This window comes from Gossypium arboreum, chromosome 13, assembly GCF_025698485.1.
Source record: "Gossypium arboreum isolate Shixiya-1 chromosome 13, ASM2569848v2, whole genome shotgun sequence".
NCBI lineage: Eukaryota > Viridiplantae > Streptophyta > Magnoliopsida > Malvales > Malvaceae > Gossypium > Gossypium arboreum.
Genome location: NC_069082.1, coordinates 28,837,785 through 28,862,346, shown reverse-complemented (window position 1 = coordinate 28,862,346; position 24,562 = coordinate 28,837,785). Strand labels below are relative to the sequence as shown.

Sequence of the window (24,562 nt, the reverse complement as noted above, 5' to 3'; positions counted from 1 at the left end):
TATATCTATATTTTGTGACACCAATCAACTAGGGCTTTTCTTTGAGGGCAACAAGATGTAGTCGCATATGGTGTTTTGGTGTTACCTAAGTTAGGGTTTTATTTTCAAGATTTGGGTATTACGTTTAGTACATTTAAGTTTATTTCTTTCATATTGTATTCTTATCTAGTGAAAAGACAATACCTCCTTTTATCGTGGTTTTTCCCTCTTTGAAAGCTTTCCACATAAAATATTTGTGTTCATTCCTCTTCACTTTTATTATCTTGTTGTTTATATCCCAACATTGTTCTAAACTTTTAAAAGCTATGGATTTCAAGCAAATTTAAATATTGGTAAAACAATGATTCAAATTCAAACTATCCCCGAAAAAAACAAGCATACTAATGAACCACAACTTAAAATTATTAGACATCCATTATTAAGTAAGAATAAGGTTAAGTATAATAATATAAAATATTATAATTATTTACAAACTTAAATTTTTTGTCACAATAAAAGAATAATTTTAATGATGTAAAATTGAATTGAATGGACTGTCCAAATCATTTCAATTGAAAATTAGAGATTTATTCCATACGATGCTATACAAAGAATAACGTGTTACTTCAATTCACATAAAACCCAAGAAAATGAAAAATACCCCTTTTCTTTTTTTATAATATTATCACAATAAAAAAATCACAATATTTTAAGTCTCTAACTAAAGGTTTAATTAGGGGCGAATAAAATTCGATTTGACTCAAAAAAATTAAATTTCAAGTTAAATGAATCGAGTTGTTTAAGTCAACTTGAATTTTTTTCGAATTTCGAGTTCGTATCAAGTTTGATTTTTGAACTCGAATAATTTGAATAAACTGAATATCAAACTATAATATTTTATATTTTTACCCAAAACTCTCAAACCTCTTTACTTTTCATCCAAAACTTTTACTCCTTCCCACTTTTCCCCCAAAATTTTTACTCTCCTCTCATCCCACCCCCTTCTACCTCAAACCCATCTCCCTTCCCCCCAAATTTTTTTGAATATTCCCTCCCAATTTTACTCTCTCATTTATTTTCCCCAAAATTTTACTCTTTCAACCCCAAAACTTTTTTATTTTTTCCCTAAACTTTTACTTCTCACCCTTTACCCTCAAATCAAAAATTAAAATCATCTAACAAAATCTCTAAACCTAAACAATAATAATTTTATTTATATCTACTATTTATATTATTAAATTAAATTTCACATTTTGTACTATTTATATTATTGAATTGTTTAATCATATTGAACCTTTATAAATTTTTGTTAAAATTGAATTATTGATGATGCCATAAAATATTCGTGTTAAATTTTTATGTTGGTATTAATTTGACATTTTATCTTTAAGATAACTTTTATTAAAAAATCACAATTTTTACATTTAATATATGTTTTAATTTCAAATTGCATAGTAACAAGAATAAGAAGATAATTGAAACAATTAAGTAAGCAAAGAAACTAATTAGTATATAAAATATTAATAAATAAATTATGAGGGATGAAAGTTAATAACAAATTTGATTATGGTATGTGACAAGAATTACAAGGATCAAAATTTTTTTTAATTTAACTCGAATAAATATATTCGATTCGATTAATTTCATCTCACTGGACTTGATTCGAGAAAATTTCAAATCGAGTTAAGATGATAAAATATGATTCGTTAACTCAATTAACTCACAATTTTTCATTCGATTCGATGAAATGCTCACCCTAAGTTTAATAACTATTCTAAAGTAAGTGTGTTACATTGATTTTAATTTAAGTGTTGTATTTTTACTTTTAACTAGATTATTAATGTAATAATATAAGAAAAAATTCATTTAACATTTACGTTCTGACATAAAATAAATAAAGAATAATTATTATAAAAGTTAAATATGTAATTAAAATGATAAGTAAAACAATCACAAAAAGTAAAATCAGTTCAAAATAAGGGAAAATTTTCTCTCTTTGTAAATGATTAAAATTACAATTTATAATTAGATTGTAGCTAAATAATAATTAAAATATATGAAAAATTTAATACGTAACATTACATGACTAAGTTAGGCCATGAAAATTGAAAGCATCCCATTATGATGTGACCTTACTATAAAAGAAATGTAATAAATTATAGTTATTCTATGTTAGACAAAAGGTGAAAAAATTGGGTTTTCGACTGGCCAACTTGGTGTCTTGGTCATTTTCAACACATTGAAAATTGGAGGCAATCAACCAATAGTGGACATTCATATTTGGCTTCATTTTCTATCTAGTAGTTTTGCCACAAAAGTCTTTATCTTAGGTTCTTCATAGATGATTGCTTTTGAGATACTGTCAAATAGCCCATAGTTGTATAAAAAAAAAAATGAAAAATGCAGTTGAATGGATATTGCCCAATTGATAAGTATATGGGCTTGTAAGAAGGTCAATTGAAAATGTTGGGTTGTTTATAAATGCACCTAATTAAAACATCCAATCTATTTTTTTTAATTAAATTTATGTTTTTTAATACAGTCCCTAAATTTTTTAATTTTAATATTATTCTTTATAAATAAACTTCACAAGACAAGGGATGCATGGGAAAATAAATGGGAAAGCCCATTACCAGAGACATACTAATCACTAACAAAATTTCAAACTGAATTAAAATATCATTCATCAAAATCCATTAATATTTATTAAATATTAATTTCTTTATTGTCCAATCATAATAGAGGAAATATATATATACTCATAATTGAATGAGTGTGTGGCATGCCATAATAAATAATATATAAATTCAAACCAATCAAATAATTAAAAAAAAAAAAAAAGTAGGTAACTAAGTCCAAAATCGATCGGCTTATTTAAGATTCCCTCCCTTCATCATAAAACAAGTTCCCAAATACAAAACATTGATTACTTCTTAAATGAAGTTTCAACATCAATCTCCTCTTCACTAAACCCAAATCATTTCTTCCATTCTTTCATTTATTTTCAAACACTAACATAGGTACAGTTTTCTTCACGACTTATGTGTGTGTATGTGTATATATATATATATATATATATAGGTTATATATTTTTATGGCATTGCATTGAAAGGAATTTGCCCCTTTTTGGTTAGGGCGATGAAGAAGATACTTGGGAGCTCGAGAGCCGCCATTGCGACCACCCTTTTTTGTTTACTGTTGTTGTGGTTTCATACGATGAGCCTCAGCATGTCGTCGATTTCCAGGATAAACAACATAATTGCAGCCACGTCGTTGTCCTGGTCCTCCTCCACCTACACCTTCAACAATGATCAAGGTACCATAAAATTAGAACTTCATAATCCTTTTTGTCTGTCTTGTTTAGGAATGGAAATGAGATATCCGAGACATTCAAGTTTGATTCAAAAAATAATTTAAATTCAATTTGGTTAGTCTTGAATCGAGCAAGCTAAATTTGAATATTTTAATACTCAATTCATAAAAAAAAAAAAAAAATGTTAAGTGCCAACTGAGTCTCCATTATGCTATTGCAATATTTTTGAATATGTGCAGTTAAAGCATATAATATTTTTCACTTTAGATATTGGGATTGTAAATAGTTGAAGAATGATATTGCTTTTATATTAAATTACTATTTTACACTTGTAGAAAGAATTTGATTGTGTTTGAATTTAGGGATGGAGAAGTTTAAAAGTTGCAGGAAGAAAATATATATTAATATGAAATTATTACTTAACCTTTTAAAAATACATATGGAAAGAAGCGCGAGTAATAGATGATATAACCAAAGCTGAAGTGTAGGAGTTCAAATTTGGTTTAAACCAAGTTGAAGGTTAGATAATGAAATTTAACCGAGTTTATCACTATTCAATGCCTGGCTGGATTGCCATTTCTAGTTCTACCAACCATATCCTTTGACCTCATCACCTCTTTGCATTGCATTAATATATGCTCTGTTTGTTGGGATACTTAATTAGTTTGGTTCTATATCACTAACAACTGCCCACATCAATGTGGAAACATACATTTATATTACACTCATTCATCAAGTATTTATAACAAATTAAATTCATGCAATTATTATTTAATAAATTAACATTTAAAATGTATTTTATTTAATAAAATATATAAATAAAATATAAAGTTATATTTTATTACTTTTTAAACAGTAAAATGCATTATTCAACCATAGGCATGTTCATGGGTTAGATTAGTTACTCAAGTCCAAAAGTCCACTAAAAATTTGAGAGGATTTACACAAAAATATTAGGTTCGAAAAATAGATTTTAAGCAAAAAAAAATAATAATAAGGCATCGCTTAAAATATGGGTTAGAATTGGGCTCAAATATTCGAGGTCTTAGCCCGGTCTGCTTTTTAAGTTAATAACGTTTTATGTTATGTTATTTTTATATATTATGTAATTTATAACACAAAAATTAAATCTAGAGTAGTATATAATACTAGTATGATGTAAACATTAAAAATTGTTAAGGTGACTATTTTAATAAAAATTATTAAATATCAAATTAAAATAATATAAATATATATTTTAAAATTTTAAAAATAATATGGATGAGACTTAAAATGGATTTAGATTAATCATTTACAAATATGGGTGAGTTTGGCAAATTTATAAGTTAATATTTCAGAACGGACCAAACTTGAGTAAATATAAAGTATGTTAATATCATGCATAGGCTCAACCCATAACACTTTTATTTGGGTGGATTGGAACTAATCCAAACTTAAAATTTTATAAAATCAATCTCTAATATGATTTAACCCATCTCATGAATAACCCTAGTATGAATTTTACTAGAATAATTTGAGCCCGGAAGTTTTCAAATTTACAAGAACAAAATCAAGTAATAAAGATGGGTTAATGGTTTCAACCTTGGGAAAATTTGTAATTTAATTAATTTTCCAACTCTTTGTTAAGATATTATATTTGATTTGGTCTAAAATTTCAATAAAAAAATATGTAGTTGGCATGTACTTGTTAAAGAATATTTTCTGTTACTAATAAAATATCATTGGCCAACATTTTTGCATTTTACTAATACAAATTATTTTTTTATTTGTATTATTCATCAACTCTTTATTCCTTTGCAACAGAGACACGCATTCAAATACCAACTGTGGCAAGTCAGCAGAACCACCGACTTCTTCCACGTGGCGAGCTTCCAATGAGTAACCAAATCAGCTGCAACCGTACCTGTCTTCGCTATGATCTCTGCACAATAGACGGCTCAACTGTCTTGGACCCCACAACCTCTACATTCTTTACCATGGACCCCACGAGCCCCGTCCACGTGGAGAAAATCAGGCCTTACCCAAGAAAATACGAAGACTATATTATGGGCCAAATCAAAGAGCTTAATCTAGTATCGGGCCCATCAAGCCCACAATGCACGATCCGGCACGAGGCTCCGGCCATTGTATTCAGTGCGGGAGGGTACACTGGAAACTTATTCCATGCTTTCAATGATGGATTGATCCCCCTCTTCATCACCGCTAGTTCCTTCTACCCTGACGGTGATTTCATCATCGTGGTCTCGGAGTTCCATGATTGGTGGCAAAGTAAGTATGCAGAAATACTTAAGGTTCTTAGCAAACACCCGATTGTTGCCCTCGAAAAGGATAATGCCACTCACTGTTTTCCTTCAGCCACTCTAGGGCTCATAGCACATGGTTTCATGACTATGGACCCAACGTTAATCCCAACCTCAAAAACACTGATGCATTTCCGGGATCTCATAGAAAAAGCCTATACCCAAAATCCTATTCTACCCTCTCCTCCCCTTAATCCAAAACCCGAACGCCGGCCACGCCTCGTTTTAACATGTCGAGGCAACGATGTGTCATCACGAAGGATACTAAATCAAGATGAAGTGATTCAAGTAATGAAAGAAATAGGGTTCGACGTTATCGTGTTCCAACCAAACCGTTACACATCCCTTAGCGAGGCATATGCAATGTTGAATTCAAGTCACGTGATGGTTGGAGTGCACGGCGCGGCCCTCACGCATGCATTGTTCCTTCGGCCAAGGTCAGTGTTCATGCAAGTGGTACCGATCGGGACTGAATGGGCAGCAGATGCGTTTTACGGGAGAATAGCTAAAGGGTTAAATGTGAATTACTTGGAATATAAAATAAGGGTCGAAGAAAGTAGCTTAATGGAAAAGTATGGGAAAGATAATGTGTTGTTAAAAGATCCATCAGCAGTTCAAAAGAAAGGGTGGCCAACTGAGATAATGGACATTTATTTGAAGCAACAAAATGTGAAGCTTGATTTGGTAAGGTTTAGAAAAAGCTTGAAGAGTGCTTATTTAATGGCAAAGAAGTTTATGCATAAGGAAAGATAGTTCATTCTTTTATCATAGAGATCCAATATATTATAGGAAAACACCATTTGTGTTTATAAGCAAAGTTTGTATTTTCATCTCAATTTGTGTTAATTTTGCGTTCATTGACGGCAGCTTGTATATGCTTCCATTTTTATTTTGAAATTTTACGTACTTTTTTTTTTTGAAATTTTTATAATTATAAATTATTTTTTGAATTTTTAAGATTAGAACCAAATTGACAAAAATGTAAACATTGAAGGGAAATTTGTTGAACTTTTAGAATAGGACCAAATTGACATATTGTGTAAATTGTTGAGGGCTAAAACTATTATAATACCAATCAAAATTTGAGTTGTTTACCCTATGTATTATTATTGAATTATTGATACGAGCAAGGATGAGTTTTATTTTTTGGTTAAAATGTATAATTATAAAATTAGTCCCTTTTAATTTTAATAATTCAATTTTATTCTTTTAATCTCTTTGCTGAATAGTTGAATTTAGTTCTTTTAACCTCATTATCAACCCACAAATTTTCTAAATTATATAAAGTTTAATTAAAATATTGTATTGTATTGAAGGAATTTAAATATATAGTTGTTTAAATTCATCTAATTATATATCCAAATCCATTCTAAATTTAACTTTAAAATTATTTTTATTAATTATTAATTGTTTTGAATTTTTTAATTTTAGTAAATATTTTTATAAATTTTAATAATGTTTTAAAACTTTATAATTCTTTTAAAAATAATTTTTTTATAATTTAAAAGAAAAACTAAGTTTGAACCTAGACACTATTCAAGTTGATTCCAATTTTATTTTTGCCATGGCAATTGTTATGATGCTATCACATCATCAACAGTCCATGCCAGTATTATTTACAGCCACGTCAGTAAGCAAACAGTAAAAGATGATTAAAGGGCTTTTTAAAATGAAATTTACTTTTTTTTAAACTCAATTGAGTGTACAAAATTACGAGAGTTTAATTATTATTTTTGAAATAATTTGAAGGTTATCTAATTTTTTAAAAAAATATGTTAATTCAATATATTTTAAAATTTTAATTCTAATAAAAAGAAAATTAGTAAAAAATCTAGAATTGTAAAAGTTAACCTAAGAGAAACTAACATAATTGAACTGCTATGTATAAAAGGAAAACATTTACTTTAAAAAAAAAAAAAGGAAAGTATTTATTAAGGGCTTCTTCTTTTTAATTATTAACAAAATATTAAATTTCAATGGCGGTCGCTTTATTTTATTAGATTATATAAAATGGTCTACTAATTATTATAATATGCTCAATTATGAGATTTAACCTTTATACTTCAATTTTAACATAATTTTAACATTTCAATATTTATAATATAATTAGTTAGTCTAAATATTTTACTATAACTATATATAAGCCTTCTTTTTATAACAAGTGACCACTTTTTAATATAAAATAGTCAAATTTCAATTTCAAATCATATATTATGCTCAAATTTTAGATTTGCTATTTATATTTCAATTTTTACTATAACAACGCTTATACTACCTTTAGTTAATCTGAATACTTTATTTTAATTAGAATGATTATATGAATTTTAAGAATTGTTAATACCGTTAAAATTCTCTATTAGATTTAAGTTCGTTACAATGTCATTTTTTGCCACATGGCTACCAACTGAGAATTCTTTTTTAAAAAATAGAAAGTCAAACGAGCAAATTTAATAGAAAAATTATAAGGTGTTAACAACTAGACCTGGAGTTTTAAATTTAAAAAAGTAAAGAGAAAAAATTCTTGAAAATAAAAGTATGAGGACTAAATTCTAGATATACAAAGAATATAAAAACTTCAAACATGCTTTTAACCTTTAAATTTTAACTATATAATTTAACCCAAAAATAATTAATCCATCACAAAGTGTGGGTCAAGAACCATCCTATTAATAATAAAACTTCACTAATTCAAAAGTAAGTGAAATTTAATTAATAGATTTGAATGTTATGAAGAAGCAGAAGCAGAAGCAGAAGCGATATTTAATCTCTAAACTTGATAGTATTTCTCAACTTGATTTTTTTTTTTTTTTTTACATGAGTCCCATAACTTGGCAATTTGTTCATTTGTCCCAAAGGCGACAGGTAAGCAAGGGCGTTGCCTCCTTAGAAATGGGAAAATTTCTTTTTAGTCCCTCAAAAATTTTTAAAATTTAAGTTCATATATGGTAACTTATACTTTGACTCTTAAGAATAATAAAATTATGATATAGTCCTTTATAAAAAAAAACAATAAAATTATAAACTAAGACAATGAAAATAATTATATTTTAGTTCTCATAAAGCTTATAATTTAACTTTGGCCCCAAAAAATTTCTAGCTTCGCCGTACTTGATCACAAAACTTAGATTTTGTTAAGATGGTTTGACATGGCTTTATGAGATTTTGTCACAACAATACCTATTTTTTTTTAAAAAATTTATATAAATGTCAAGAACTAAAAAAATAAAATAAAACATAAAGAATTAAAAAAAAAAACTAGGTGATGATGTGACACAATTTCAGAATGCCGCATCAAACATTAACAAAATTCAAGTTCAGTGACTAAAGTGAAGGAAAAACTACCAAGTTCTTGGACTAATGTGAACAAAAAAAAGTTCAAGGACTACTGTAGAAATGTTACTAAGCTTAGGGACTAAATGTTAATTTATCCCCAAAACAAATATTAGTTGATTTATCCCAAAAACAATATTAGTTGATTTATTCCAAAAAACAATACTAATTGTAAATGGACCAAGAAAATTACTAAGTTTAAGGGTTAAATGTTATTTTATCCTCGAATAATAATATCATTTGTAAATTTATCCAAATCAAATGACACCAAAAACGTGGACGTAAAATTATATATATAGTGTTAAATTATATTTTGATCTTTAAACTTGAGGTTAATTCCTAAATTTTAATTTGATATAATTTAATTTAATTAATTTAACATCAAATCGAATTACACCAAAAATAGGACCGAAAATAAAATACATATGTCAAATTATCATTTTGATTCCTACTAAAATTAAAATTTAATCTTTATACGTTAAATTAACATAATTTAATCTTTTATTTTTATAATGCCATTAATTAATATAAATTTTCGGCCATTAAATTGACATGTAAATTCTTTTATTGATTTAAGTTGTTTTGCTAGAATATTTTAAAACACATTTAAGCATTCGATTCATGTAAATTGTTGTTAAAAATTTCACATTAGCATTGTATTGAAAATAATTAACGGTATTAACAATTTAACTAATTTTAACAATATAAAAATATAAAGATTAAATTAAGTAAATTAAAATACAATGACTAAATATAAAATTTTAGCATAGTAAAAGGACTAATACCAGAATTTGGCCATACATAAATAAAATATAAATAAAATAGCAGGTTTCTAGGCTTTAATTGCCCGAACGTGAAACGGGGAGTTGACACTTTCGTTACAAATAATTGGAACCGTGAAAACCAGATTGTCAGCCTCTTTTTTCTCGTTTGTATCGATGGAGTCCAAGCTACTTGAGCTACCATTTTCTTCCATTTTCAACCAAAATGCTGCAAAATCTTCCACACCCATTTCTCATTTTACACCTAGAAATGCTTTCAAAGTTATGGGATCGAGTTTCGGTGCAAATGTTTATCGCTCTCTTGGAATTTCCCATTCTTCTTCTTCAAACATAAGGTCAGAACATCAAATCTATACGTGTTTTTTTTTTCTTTTGAAATCTGGGTACTTGTTTTTCTTTCTTGGGTATATGATTTTGTTCATTCGTTATGGAATTTGTTGATTAAGTTTAGCTAATGAGGAAGTGGTAAGTGGAGGGTGGATATTGTTGAAGGCAATGGTAAAGATCTTAAAAGGAGTCCATTTAAGCTTTATTATTATTATTATTATTATTATTATTATTATTATTATTATTATTATTATTATTATTTTGCTTAGGGAAGATGGAGATGAAAATTGCTTATTCCAAATGTTATGGAAAAATGAAATTTAAGGTGATTTTTGAAACTTATTATTCGATCAAAAGATTTTTCCATCTTTTCCCCCTTTGTACCAAGCAAAGACTGCCCTTTGTCCGTTGAAATTTGTACTTTGAAGTTTGGGAAATCCATATGAACATATTGCATAAGGGAGAGCTTTGTGATTGTTCATTCCTTTTTGTTGCATTCAGTGCTTGATTAAGTTAAAATTAATTTTTTTTGTTATATTGAAAATAAATCCTAAAATTTATGGTTTAGAATTACTTTATTTGTTTGTTTGTATATCAATTAGAGATAAGACGAGGTAAATTTAGCTGTTTGTATATCAATTAGAGATAAGACGAGGTAAATTTAGCTGAAGATAGTAAAATTTTCTTTGGGATACTATGGTTACTTGTAATGCATATGCTTGTATTATTTTCATACAGATTTTCAAAGAAGCCAAGGGTGGATGAGAGTGAGAACCTTACTCTCAACAGTATAAGACAGTCCTTAATTCGACAAGAAGATAGCATAATATTTAGCCTTTTGGAGAGAGCTCAGTACCGTTATAACCCAGACACATATAACCAAGATGCATTCTCCATGGATGGATTTCATGGGTCTTTGTCTTTGGTTGAGTTCATGGTTCGGGAAACCGAAAGGCTCCATGCTCAGGTAGTGTTCTCTATGTGGAGAAGATGTTAGGTAAACAGATTAAATCATGTGTACAACATTCTGATGATTTTTCTATGTGAATAGGTTGGCAGATATAAAAGCCCTGATGAACACCCTTTCTTCCCATCATATCTACCCGAGCCAATGCTTCCACCTTTGCAATATCCAAAGGTCAGACTTTTAGATGTTAACATATGAATAATTGGAAGTGACTCATGATTTCTTAATCAGTAATGATCCTACTTTATAATATTTAGGCTTCATGGTCCTACTTTTAAGGTGTGGGCATGCTTAAAGTACGTAAAACAACAAAAGAAAAAAAGCCAAAGTTTGATTTTCCATGATAGCCAACCATATGACTTGAAACTTTAGTTTGATAGGTTCATGTTAACACTAATATTTAACATATAATTAATTGGAAGCGACTCTTGTTTCTTTTTCATCAATGATCTACTCTTAAGCTGTGGGTATGCTTAAAGTTAAGTAAAACAATAAACAAATGCCAAAGTTTGATATTCCATGATAGTCAACCATATGACCTAAAACTTTAGTTTGATAGGTTCCGGTTAACACTTATATTTCATCCTTGCACTTCCCATCTCTTGTGATCCTACTAAGTTTTGCAAGCCGTTACATAACCAGCCTTGCATTTACAATATGCTGTAATTTATTTTAACATGACTGGGTTACTGGAATTCACAATTTGGTTCATAAGAAGTAAACGCTTCATAAAAGTTAGCATTATGGATTTGGTAAACTACGGCCAACGATATAGTATTGTGCATCAAACATTTTATCTAGCAAAATCAGCAACACATGTTTCCCATGAGCATGCTAATTATACAGGAAATTCTGCTCTGTATACACTGTTAATTGTGCATCATAGTTTAGAACTTGATGAGAAGTAATGTTTTTGTTTCAGTTCAATGTTTCATCACCTAATGCCAGCATATCGTGCCTCACTATATCCTCGACTGATATCATCACTTTGATGAGTATTTCCATTCATAACTTTTGCCTAAGCTTGAATTACACTATTAAACTAGTCCTACATTAAAAATCTTAACTGATTCAACATACTGAGCTGCCATTGGATCTTTTAAATATCTTGATACCTTATTGACTGTCAAGGTTGTGTTGCAGGACATATCCGTTAACCATTGGGCATTTCTTTTGTTTGATACTAGGTTTTGCATCACTGTGCTGCTTCAATTAACATAAACAATAAGGTTTGGAATATGTATTTTGCAGAGCTTCTACCAAGATTGGTAAAAGCTGGAGATGATGGTAATTGTGGGTCTACTGCTGTATGCGATACAATGTGCTTGCAGGTATGCCTTATAAGCTATTGTTCCTTTCATCAATTCTTAGCTGCTCTTATCTGGATTTAAATCGTGAATCATTGTTCATCGATAACATTCAAACAGTAGAGAAGATGGGATATTTTATTGTAACCTCCTTTCTCTTTCCTCTTAGGGAGGGTGGAATAGTTTAGAATTTCCTTTAGTTTTCATCATAAGTCTCCTTTGTTTACTTTGTTCCTATTATAATTTTAGCCCCTTTTATTTCCTCCCAGGGAGGCTTCTATTTATCTTTACATGTTAAAGGAATTTTGTTTTGGAAACCTTGGTTATTTTTCAACTTTTCCCCTTACAGGCACTTTCAAAAAGAATTCACTATGGAAAATTTGTAGCAGAGGCGAAATTTCGAGAATCACCTAAAACTTATGAGGATGCCATTAGAGCAAAAGTGAAGTTCCTTTCACATTTATCCTACTTCATCCTTTTTGTTTAGGCTGCTTCATATTCATAATTAACAGATTTCCTTCCTTTCCTCTTTGCCTTCGGAACATCACCTAACAGGACCGGTCTCGATTGATGGAGTTGCTAACATACGAAACGGTGGAAACAGCAGTGAAAAAGAGAGTAGATATGAAAACGAAAACATATGGTCAAGAGCTAAACTTTCAACTGAATGGTGTTGCAGCAGTTCCAGATCCTGTGTACAAAATCGAGCCAAGTTTAGTAGCTGATCTCTACGGAGATTGGATCATGCCCTTAACAAAGGAAGTTCAAGTTGAATACTTGTTGCGACGGTTGGACTAATGTAAAGTTTCCCTCACAACTGACCAAGGGAAGGGGAAACCAAAGGGTGTATGAACATCACTACCTTTTACATGTTAAACTACAGAATTTCAGTTTTCTAAATTATAGCACAACTTTCCAAATACCCAGTAATGTTCTTCATCAAGAAGGCAAAGGGTTCGAATACGGAAAAAGAACTCGTCCCTCCTATGTGATCATCTAACAGCAATGTGAGCTTCAAGCTTGTGTTAGTAATACATTCATTTGAGTTCAGGAAGGGCAGCTTCTCTTTTTTGTAAACTCATTTTAGTTTGATTTACGTAGTGTTTAAAAGTTTCTTCTAAAACAATGGTTGTCATTGTCAACTTTTGAGCTGGAAAATGAATGAATCTTGATCCTACCATGTGCAGCTCTCATGTTTTAATCATAGCTTAATTATATTATAATATTAGAGCACAATTATTAAGCTTCTTGCACATAAAAAAGAGTAAAATTGGAAAACTTTTATAATCTTCTGTCAATCACAATGTCATCTTTCCTTTTTCCTTTCCAATTTTCAACCTTTTTAGCTGCTGAGAAGTGACTGAAGTAGTGACTTTGAAGTCTTCGTGTCCCACAAAATAAATTCATTTAAGGACAGTTCTGTAATTTTCAATAGATTATCTCCAGAAATAGAAAAAATATCTTTTTAAAAAAAATGGGATAATTGCTACAAATTAACAGAAAAATTTTCAAATAGCAGAAAATCTGGAAAAAGACAACAGAATAGCACTGTCACCGTCATTTTTCAAATGACATAAACACCCTTGACAAAAATTTAAATGGTCGAGAATCCCAACCCACAAGACAGCCGCTTTTTTGTTTCATCTTCTTCAATGTACAGCTAGCATGTGAATATTTGTCTGTTGCTTTTGGGATTTGTTCCTTCATCTTTAGCTTTTCTTTCTTTTAACTCACTGAGCAAAAGAGGGAAAGCTTTGCTCTTTTGGTGAGAGGCAGAGACAAGGAGAAAATGGAGAAAGCATTAACTAAAGTTGGGAGCTTGAAAGTTGGAGGGTTATGGATCTCAAAGAAAGCTAAGGAAGAGTTCTCAAACATCACTGAAGATCTGACTGTAAGTAAAATTCTCTTCTTTTTTGGGTTTTTTTTTTGGCTTTTTTCTTCTTTGTATTAGTATTTTGGTTTATGGATTTTGTAATGTGGGTTGATATAAGGATAACCTTTTGATAGTAAATGGAATTGTTAGGTAATGCAAGATCTGTGGGGTTTTACTTTTAAGCAAAAAAGTACTGATTTCAGAGATGGGGTTATGAACAAAACATAAACATATTTGTAAAAAAATAAAATGTTTGGCTGAGATGAAAATGTATTTTTGTGATAAGATTTATGTGTAGGACATTCATTTCTTCATTTCAGATGATAAAGATTGCATTTTGTCTTGGAAGATAGTATTGCAAGTGATTTGATTTTTGCTCAATTTCTTGTACTTCTGTGTGGGATTCCCCCTGATTTCAAATTATCATATATGTTTGTCTTAGACATGTGGAAACATTTCAAATTTATTCTAGAGTTTTAGGACAAAGGTTTGGTTCAACAATGGATGTTTTTAAGTATCGTCCTTTCATTGCATTAGCATTACTGTAGTTATCTAGTACCAAAAGACCACCTTAGACCTGATGTTTAAATTAGTTTTATCTTATCAGTATATAGTTGGGAAAAGCCATCACTGAGTTGAACTTTTAAAGAAGAGTACTAATGCTAATAGACATTGAAACATGATTTCGAATGTCCATTTGTATATTTATAGTTCATGCTCCTTTACCTTTCAGTTTCTCTGAAATGTTAATTTCTGCAGACTTTCTCAAACACCGTTGAAGAGAAGGCAAAATGGGTTTTCAACAAACTGAAAGGTAAAGAATTATTTTATATGCGTACTCATTTTTTGATTGTATCAGTCAGCGTGACGAAGCATAGACTGAGTAGCGAGTAAGTGCGTATTTTTCAGTTAAGGAGAGTGGCAGATACTTACTTTTTTGTGGTCTTCAAATGCTTTGCAATGCCTAATATTTCTGGCTCCTACCTTGCTTCATTAAAGTAGATTCCAAGCATGAGTCCTTCCCTCCCGTTCAGCTATTATAAGGGAAAAAAGAAAGGGTTTGCCGTCGAAAATCACCATATCTTGAAATTTTCAGTTCCTAACCCTTTCATGAACACTGATATGAGAAATATGAACAAATCTAGTGTGATAGTCAACTATCAAATAGTTGCATTATCTCCACTCTTGTGATGTTCAGTTTGTGGTTAAAATCCTCCTCTGGCTTGCTTCAGCTCCTTGTTCTTCGATATGAAAAAGAAATTTCTATCAGTGGTCTTTCTTTTGCATGATGTGTTATTGATTGAATATTTCGTTCAAGAACAATATTATGCATGACTTTGTTCTGCTTGCTTTCCTGAATATATTGCACGAAATAACTAGTTCTTTCCTACAGGAAAGCCAACGAAAAGCTTGCCGGATCTCCTTCGAGAGTACAACTTACCGCCAGGCCTCTTTCCCCAGAATGTTATCTGTTACGAATTTGATGAAACCAAGGCGAAGCTGATTGTTTACATGTCCTCTCCGTGTGAGGTCAGCTTCAAGGATTCCTCGGTCATAAGATATGCAACGCGTGTGAAGGGGATTCTCCTTCGGGGAAAGCTGACAGGCATCGAGGGAATGAAGACAAAGGTCCTAGTTTGGGTTAAAGTGACAAGTGTGGCAGTTGAAGGCTATAAATCAGACAAGGTGTGGTTTACTGCTGGAGTTAAGAAGTCAAGGCCAAAAGATGCTTATGAAACACCCAGGGATGCTGTTAGAGTTGAAGAATTTTGAGCACATATTATTCATCACTGCTTATTTATTTGGAGGGGGTATAGGCACAACTATTATATTTATAATTTTGGGTTTACTGCTTAAATAGCTTTGGATGGTTTACCAGTAATGTTTCAAAGGACTCCTTTTTCATTTTGCTTAAAACGAAACCAATTTCATTCATCTAGTCCCTGCTCAAACAAGTTGGCTGTTATTTCTAACTGCTCAAATTATAGTTATAGTCCTTTTACTATGATTTAGTTTCTTTAATCTGACATAATTTGAGTTAACATGGATTCTTCTTTAAAAAAATATAGTAATATTTAGCCTCTAAACTTGGTTGTTTTTTTTTTTTAATACCTTAATCCTTGAACTCTTTTTAGTCCACATCAAATCTTAGAATTTGACAAGTTTTTTTCAATTTAGCCCTTGAACTTAATTACATTATAGTATGATTACATAACACTTTTAAGATTATAACATCACTCAAAATTTAAAAAAAAAAATTTAAAAATTCATTATAAGATTTTCTATAATTTTTTTTTAAAAATTTCAAAGTGCCACGTCATTATACCTCAACAAAATCCAACTTCAAAGACCTAATTAAAAAAAACCTATGAAATTCCGAAAAGGTGAACCAAAATTTAAGGACGAAGTTAGAAAAAGTTACCAAATTCAGAAACTAAATGTTAATTTATCCCAAAAAGAAAACACATTTAAGCATTTTAATGACATTAATCTCAAATTTTAGCATAGTATAGGGACCAAAATCATAATTTGACCTTTCTGTTTCTCATATTTGAAGACCTAAAACGGATACATGGAAAGGGTTTTCACCACGGATGTCCCCATTGCCAGTAAAAGCTGCTATGGCTTCAATAATTCAATAGCTATAAGCTTTGATTTCTGATACATAAAAACTTGGTTGCCTATTGCCTACTGATAAATGAATTTATTTTAAATGATTGATGTGCCAAATTAGCGGAGAAAGAATACATGTTAAATATGAATTCAACGTTTGATCTTTTGCTACTATGATAAATTTGCCCATACCTCACAAAATCAAAAAGAAACTCCGGTTGATTCGAGGACAATCTCGTATATTGCTATTATATTCTCGATAGCCAACAAGAAAATGATACACCATTCCAAGAGATCCGACCGTCTATTTTGGATAACTTCCTGAAGGAAATGAATATTGTGCTGCAATAAACAAAATAAAAAGCTTCAGTTTAGACTCCTAAAGATTGTTACATATAGGGAAGAAAATGCACCATCATTTTACCACACAAGACTATCACATGTAATGCAATAACCGCTAAATCACAGTGGCAATCAGTTCCAAAACTTTAATATATGAAAAATTATTATGAAAACAAAAGCTTCGAGGTCACACAAAGCTCTAGACTGATAGTTGTGAGGGAGCCGTTCCTTTGAGCACTTCAGCCTATTGAATAAATTATAATTCCTTACTTTTTTTATTATTAAGAATATATTATAATTCAGCATCTAAACCCTTAAATATTTCGGTTTATCTAACTTTGAATCCAAAGAAAATTCAGTTGTTTTCTCAGTCATACTGATACATTTTGTTTCCTGGGGAACAATCAAGTTTCTTTATCTATATGCCTATAACTTATAACCCATCATTTCTTAGTATGAAAAATATTCTCTTTGAAATTCAACTGGAACTGAATTACTATGAGTGTTATCGTAACACATGGTTACCTCTACAAATTTTAGCTTGAAATCTAGATTCCCAAAGCGTTGTGTCACCTCATACTCCTCCCGAAGGTACTCATATATTTGAGCATACTTTGCTTCTCTCCAAGCAATTTCTGATCTGGACAATGAGAAGAATCACAAAAATATCGAATATCAGGTGCTCACAAATCTAACTCATGCATCTAATGCTCAGTCATTCAATGTTTAACAAGAAATGGAAGTTGCCTGTATTCATTTCATTATTCATGCGTATTCACCTTGTTGAAATCATGCAATAAAGGTTCTCTCAGAAACTTTTTTATAAATAAAAAGATATATAACCAACATTCGAGATCCTTCGTAAAAACAGTTGAATGATCAAGGATAAACAATCCACAAATATCTCCTTTGTGTTCCCACCACCTTTCTGAAGGAGAAAAGAAAAGGGAAGGAGAGGGGTAAAAACTGGGAAATAGTTCGCATAAACATAGACACCTAATAAAACAATCAACTTAGTAGCTAGATTTCTCACATCACCCTTTAATGACTGCAAAGCAAATTCAGTGCAATGATTCATCTAAAACATTAAATAAAATAACAAAGAAAAGAAACAGAGAGCAAAATCCCGACTTGGAATGTAAAGTATAGAAAATATCTTGTCACACCATAAAGCATTGTGTAAAACAAGTACTGGTGCCAGAGGTCTTACCTCTCAAAAAGACCAACTTTAAGAATTACATCAGCCAAATTTGAATTAGCTTTTCCAACAAGTTTAATGAGCTTTGTCCTATCCATTGTGAAAGTTCCTGTCTTTTCCATTGCACGATTTATATTGGCAAACTCTTCAACCATACCATCAACCTGAGGTACGTGTAGAGAGACTATATTCAGGTCCCCATAGAAAATAACTTGCAGTATCACAGCTTTTAAAGCCTTGAATTTGGAACAAGCAGTATTGTAGTCAAAATTTAAATAAATACCTTCTTTCCTGCCTATAAATGCTTCATGCAAATTAATTAAAATACCTGTGAAACAAAATAATCCAATGCTATGCTTTGACCAAGAACACTTCCAATAATGCGGATACTATCAGTGTCCAAAGTTTTGACAACAATGTAGTCTGGTCCTCCCTGCATATCCTTAGCCAAGAGTGGCTGCTCTTTTACACAGTAATCTAATCCAAAAGATCAAACAGACATCATATTAGTTTGTGATCAGCGTGCAAACTACAGGATAATCTAAATCCATAACCCTAGTTGTGAGAAAAGTTATATAGGGCAGAAAGAGGACAAATCCCTTATATACGAACACAGTTTTTACTCAAAAATTTCATGTGGTTTGCTAGATTAGCATACAGTAGTAATATCCTATAGCAGATAGTTTAGGTGTCACTTGAGCAACTTGAACCAAAGTACTAAAAAATACGCCCAACAGTCCACCTTTTCTTTCGATAACACTAGCCTTGATTGTTTATGGACATGGGCAGCCATTGCTAATGATATAAATACAAGGGAAAGAAATTTCGAGGCATATAAAAATTTATATGATACAAAATGTAACCCCACACCCACAAAAAGGAATTTACCGTCTCTCCTCATTTCTGGAAGCAATCCAGAAGCATGTCTCTGAACTATTTCGAGGTAGCTCTCAACTTCACGGTCCTCAATGTTAAACAAGACAGCAGAACCATACTGAAAAATGACCATGTAACGGCAGCTACTGACTTTGTCATTCATTCCAAGTGCCTAAACCATAGAGGTGTTAGAGAAAACAAGTTCAATCGAACAACAAAGACAAAGGGCATTCGCAGAATTGGCAGTTTAATACAAAAATAGTACAACTCAACATGTTACTCAACTCAAAACATTCTTAACATGTGCTTGACACTAAAGATAAACGGTAGCCCGAGGAATGAACTTAGGATGCTAAAATAAGAATCATAATCAAACTTATATCTCAACAAGGAAAAGAAATACTGTCATAAGCCTATACAATGAAAAGGAACTTCCTTATCAAATTCGACTTAATCATTGCTAGTGCTACAAACTGTTCCTTCTAATAATTTCCTCAAAGATCAAGAAAATGGTGCCCAGCAAAATTAACTAGGTACGAACAAGTTAAATTGAAGTTGAAGAACTAAATTAACTTGTTAAACATCTTACAGTAACACCTGGAGGGAAATCACAATATCTGAGAGCAATATAGTTTGATGAACGAGAAGGAGGAGGTACGATGTTGCTTAAATTCTCAGCTTGCATACTCTTCAAATCGATACTGCCAAAACCAAAACCAAATTGTAACAAGAAAAAAGGCAAACAATATATCAAAAATTAAAATACTATCTTTGAATCAAATTTGAAACATGGAATATCATAAAGCAAACCTGGTACAAAGGAAATAAGCTTTGATGGGAATCTTGCCAATTTCCTCTTCTTCTTCTTGTGAAACAAACCCATGATTTTGTTGGGAAAAACAAGGAGACCCATTTTCAGAATCGCTAGGATAAATGGGAAGTTGAGATAGGAGAGCTGAGAATGGTCTTGCAAGGAGAAAACAGAAAGCAGGGCTTGAAGAAAGGGATAGGAAAAGAGGTTTGGGAGGAAGAGAAGGGAAGGAGGTTTTGGTTAAGTGGGTGAAGAGAAGCGAAGCAGCTGCTCTCCATCTACCCATTCACTGGAAACACAAGGAATGGGTTTTGTTATGCTTAGATAGATTGCATACAAAAGCTTTCTTCCACGATCGATTCATCGACTTTCTTTCATTTCTCTCCAACTGAATTTGTGGTGTCCGACCACATACAATATTATTATTTATTGAGTTAATTGTATACTACAGCCTCAAACTATGAAACTCAATTTAAATTGGTCCCTAAACTTTAAATTATTCTAATTATATTACCAAATTATCAATATTACGCAATCAGATCCTTCATTATTAAAACGATTAATTTAACCCTTAAATGATACATTAAATCTAATGTAGTTAAATTTAAAATAAAAATTTTAAATAAAGAGAATGTTGTCTCATAACTTTTAAAAAGTAAAAAAACCAAAAATAAAATAAAACTTATGTAAAAGTTTTGAAAATCTCAAAACTAATAATTTTAAATATTTATTTTATAATATTTAATTTTCTTAAAATTTTATTTAAATGATATCGCATAATAATTTTAGTAAGAAAAATATTTCAACAAAAACATTGAAAACATAAAAGAGAGAAGATCATAAAGATTATCAATTTAATATTATAGTTTTATATTTTAGTTCCAAATTTCTATATCAATTTTAATAGTATTATGTATTAATTCAATTTTTAATGGTTTTTTTTGTTGAAAATATATATGAAGTTGCTAATGGAGAAGTAATTTTTTATTCACAAAAGTGTTTTATTTGGGCAATTTATTAAAAAACCCTTTTATTTCATTGTTTATTGAAATGGTCCGACTTTTTCATTATTTACTGAAATGATCATTTTCCCAAAAGCGTGTTCACGTCGGTCTTGAAGTCGTAATGCGTGTCGAAAAACGCTTTGCCTTATTTTTTAGGGTTTAAAGTTTTTAGGGTTAGGGTTTTTGATTGTTTTAAGATTAGGGTTTTAGTGGTTTAGGGTTTTAGGGTTTTTTAAAGGTAAAATTAATTTAATTAGAGTTGAGGATTAATTAATTAAATTAACTATGAAAATAAAAAAAATCAATTAAATTAGGGTTTAGGGTTTTTTAGAGTTGGGTTTTTTTTTTATCATTTTAGGGTTTAGGATTTTAGTGATTTAGAGTTTTAGTGTTTTTAAGGAAAAATTAATTTAATTAGAGTTGAGGGTTAATTAATTAAATTAACTATGAAAATAAAAAAAATCAATTAAATTATAGTTTCGGGTTTTTAAGGCTAGGGTTTTGATTGCTTTAGGATTAGGGTTTTAGTAGTTTAGGATTTCGTGGTTTTTTAAGGGAAAAATTAATCTAATTAGAGTTGAGGGTTAATTAATTAAATTAACTATGAAAATAAAAAAATCAATTAAATTAGGGTTTAGGGTTTTTTAAGGTTAGAATTTTTGATTGTTTTATGATTAGGGTTTTAGTGGCTTAGGGTTTTGTGTTTTTAAGGGAAAAATTAATTTAATTAGAGTTGAGGGTTAATTAATTAAATTAACTATGAAAATAAAAAATTAATTAAATTAAGGTTTATGGTTTTTAGGGTTAAGGTTTTTGATTGTTTTAGGATTAGAGTTTTAGTGGTTTAGGGTTTTAATATTTTTAAGGAAAAAATTAATTTAATTAGAGTTGAGGGTTAATTAATTAAATTAACTATGAAAATAAAAAATCAATTAAATTAGGATTTAGGGTTTTTAAGGTTAGGATTTTTAATTGTTTTAGGATTAGGGTTTTAGTGGTTTAGGTTTTAGTATTTTTTAAGGGAAAAATTAATTTAATTAGAGTTGAGGGTTAATTAATTAAATTAACTATGAAATTTTAAAAATCAATTAAATTAGGGTTTAGGGTTTTTTTAGGGTTTATTAATTAAATTAAGTATTAATTACCGAAAAAAGCTCTCACGTGGACGTTCTTTTGCTATAGTAGTATCTGAAAAAATAAATTTGAGAAGATGTTTCTGAACAAATAGTGTCAAAAACACTTCAAGAAGGATGCACTATCAGCAAAATTACGGAAAAACACTCCCATGTGGACACTCTTTTACTATAGTAATATCTGATAAAATAATTTTGAGAAGATGTTTCTGAACAAATAGTGTCAAAAACGCTTCAAGAAGGATGCACTATCAGCAAAATTACAGAAAAGCTCCCACGTGGACGCTTTTTTGCTACAGTAGATCTGATAAAATAATTTTGAGAAGATGTTTTTGAACAAATAGTGTCAAAAACGCTTCAAGAAGGATGCACTGTCAGCAAAATTACGGAAAAAAACTCTCATGTGGACGTTCTTTTGCTACAGTAGTATATGATAAAATAATTTTGAGAAAATGTTTCTGAACAAATAGTGTCAAAAACGTATCAAGAAGGATGCACTGTCGGAAAAAAGCTCCCACGTGGACGCTCTTTTGCTACATAAGTATTTGATAAAATAATTTTGAGAAGATGTTTCTGAACAAATAGTGTTAAAAACGCTTCAAGAAGGATGCACTGTCAGTAAAATTACGGAAAAAAGCTCCCATGTGGACGTTCTTTTGCTACAGTAGTATTTGAAAAAGCCTTAGACTATAAATGAGCCAAATTTCATTCTCAGGTTGCATAAGTTATAGCAAGAGAAATTGAGGCTAAAGTAAAATAGAAACTAAAGATGAGTGAACGTGTTAGTGCTGCTATTTACTATGATGGCGAGGTCCGTGACACCGAAAACGGTGTTGTTTTTTTATCTGAGAGCACAACGCGACTGGTTTTTAACCAAAACATAGATTTGACAGCACTTTGTAAAAGAATTAGGCATAAAATCTTCGGAACGACGCCAATGAAAGTTTTTTCTATTAAGTATTGATTTTGTACTTCGGTTGATCCTGTGAGATATGACTCATTCGACATCAAAGGTCCTCGTAGCTTGGAGGCAATGCTGCAGACTCATCTTGCTAGTGGATCACCCAATCTTGAGTTATATGTACAATTTTTATCACCAAATGATGCATTTGCGACTTTGACATCTAATGCTGTTCGAGAGGAATACACGACCCCTGCCCAACACTCCATTAGTGGGTGGCAAAACACGAAAGCGCCCATGTTTGGTAACAGTATGGAATACACAACCCCTGCACGACACTCCATTGGTGGATGGGACATGCACCTCGATGGGTCGATGTTTGATACTGGAAATACGTACTTAGAAATGACATCAATTCTAGTGGTTGGCAATCCACGTCGGATTGGAGACGTTATGAAACATCCAGAAGAAGGGATGGTATACTCCCTAAGACATCCAAAGGTGAGGGGACCTCGTTCATTGCAGATAATGGTGGGTCGAATGATGAGTCTGATGTGGATCCACCTCGAGAGCCCGGCCACAATGGTGCAGAAGTTGGATTATTTTCTGAACCAGAGCCTATTCCAACCATACCTAAAGATGTTGAAGGGGGTTCAGATGAAGAAGAAGAAGATCCGTGATTCAGGGCGTACTCGCTTTCAGCCTACATACATAATGTCGATCTATTTCAAGATGATGCGTTGGAGTTTTCAGATCTACCACACAGAAGGCGTGACCGTACAAGTTCGTCATTGGATTCGGGTGAAATTGAAGTTGGTAGGGAGTTTTCCAATAAGGATAGTTTTCTTGTTGCATTGAAACAACATAGCATCATGAATGGGGTTAACTAAAACGTGGTTAAATCCAAATCCAATAAGTTTGAGGCCAAGTGTGTAGTGCAAGACGGTACGTGTTCATGGAAAATCATGGCCTCATTGAGGAAAAGGACAGGCTTGTGGGAGATAAAAAAAGTACAAAGGTCCACATACATATGTTGGCAGTAAAGTATCACTAGGTGTTTAGGGTTTTTGAATAAAACTATTATTATGAGATGTTGCATTATTTAACATACTTCGTTGACAGGTGTTTCACAGGATCATCCCAAGATGGATTCAGATATGTTAGCTAGCTTAATACTACCGACGGTGAAGGCAAATCTAAAGATTTCAGTGCCAATTTTAATTGTCAATATTCGTAGCCAATTGAAGTACACGCCCTCTTACCGCAAGGTTTGGATAGCTAAGAAGAAGGCGTTGGAAAATATGCATGGTAGGTGGGATGCTTCATATAATGAAGTGTGGCAGTGGTGTTAGGTGCTAGAGAGATATGTCTCAGGTTGTATAACAGACCTTAAAACGGCACCTGCATACTACAACAACTGATTGCTCCGTGGATGCCAAGTGTTCAAGCGTTTGTTCTGGAGCTTTAAGCAATGTCGAGATGCATTTATATACTGCAAGCCATTGG

The 24,562-nt window shown here is 31.1% G+C and overlaps 4 protein-coding genes across 6 annotated transcripts; 3 read left to right on the top strand and 1 right to left on the bottom strand.

The window, feature by feature from the left end:
• Positions 1 to 2,848: 2,848 nt before the first annotated feature.
• Positions 2,849 to 6,514, top strand: LOC108463406 (xylan glycosyltransferase MUCI21-like). The gene is made up of 3 exons (XM_017763350.2): positions 2,849 to 2,999; positions 3,114 to 3,295; positions 5,096 to 6,514. Exons 2-3 carry the CDS (start codon positions 3,118 to 3,120, stop codon positions 6,343 to 6,345), a joined length of 1,428 nt encoding a protein of 475 aa, XP_017618839.1. The 5' UTR covers positions 2,849 to 2,999; positions 3,114 to 3,117; the 3' UTR covers positions 6,346 to 6,514.
• A 3,242-nt stretch (positions 6,515 to 9,756) lies between these two features.
• Positions 9,757 to 13,485, top strand: LOC108461329 (chorismate mutase 3, chloroplastic). 2 transcript variants are annotated; one of them, XM_017761141.2, is made up of 7 exons: positions 9,757 to 10,039; positions 10,770 to 10,998; positions 11,083 to 11,169; positions 11,921 to 11,993; positions 12,250 to 12,329; positions 12,655 to 12,747; positions 12,861 to 13,485. In XM_017761141.2, exons 1-7 carry the CDS (start codon positions 9,861 to 9,863, stop codon positions 13,101 to 13,103), a joined length of 984 nt encoding a protein of 327 aa, XP_017616630.1. In that variant the 5' UTR covers positions 9,757 to 9,860; the 3' UTR covers positions 13,104 to 13,485. The 2 variants fall into 2 exon arrangements, with proteins under 2 accessions (XP_017616630.1, XP_017616631.1); XM_017761142.2 differs by lacking the exon at positions 11,921 to 11,993 and having other exon boundaries at positions 9,763 to 10,039; positions 12,186 to 12,329.
• A 367-nt stretch (positions 13,486 to 13,852) lies between these two features.
• LOC108461441 (uncharacterized protein At5g01610) lies at positions 13,853 to 16,100 on the top strand. The gene is made up of 3 exons (XM_017761282.2): positions 13,853 to 14,196; positions 14,938 to 14,992; positions 15,572 to 16,100. Exons 1-3 carry the CDS (start codon positions 14,095 to 14,097, stop codon positions 15,949 to 15,951), a joined length of 537 nt encoding a protein of 178 aa, XP_017616771.1. The 5' UTR covers positions 13,853 to 14,094; the 3' UTR covers positions 15,952 to 16,100.
• A 681-nt stretch (positions 16,101 to 16,781) lies between these two features.
• LOC108461901 (protein RETARDED ROOT GROWTH, mitochondrial-like) lies at positions 16,782 to 20,449 on the bottom strand. 2 transcript variants are annotated; one of them, XM_017761878.2, is made up of 7 exons: positions 20,018 to 20,445; positions 19,797 to 19,908; positions 19,220 to 19,379; positions 18,660 to 18,808; positions 18,344 to 18,495; positions 17,659 to 17,773; positions 16,782 to 17,133 (listed from the first exon to the last, which is right to left on the bottom strand). In XM_017761878.2, the coding sequence occupies exons 1-7, from the start codon at positions 20,302 to 20,304 to the stop codon at positions 16,993 to 16,995; spliced, it is 1,116 nt and encodes a 371-aa protein (XP_017617367.1). In that variant the 5' UTR covers positions 20,305 to 20,445; the 3' UTR covers positions 16,782 to 16,992. The 2 variants fall into 2 exon arrangements, with proteins under 2 accessions (XP_017617367.1, XP_052880280.1); XM_053024320.1 differs by lacking the exons at positions 16,782 to 17,133; positions 17,659 to 17,773 and adding an exon at positions 17,882 to 18,061 and having other exon boundaries at positions 20,018 to 20,449.
• Positions 20,450 to 24,562: the final 4,113 nt, after the last annotated feature.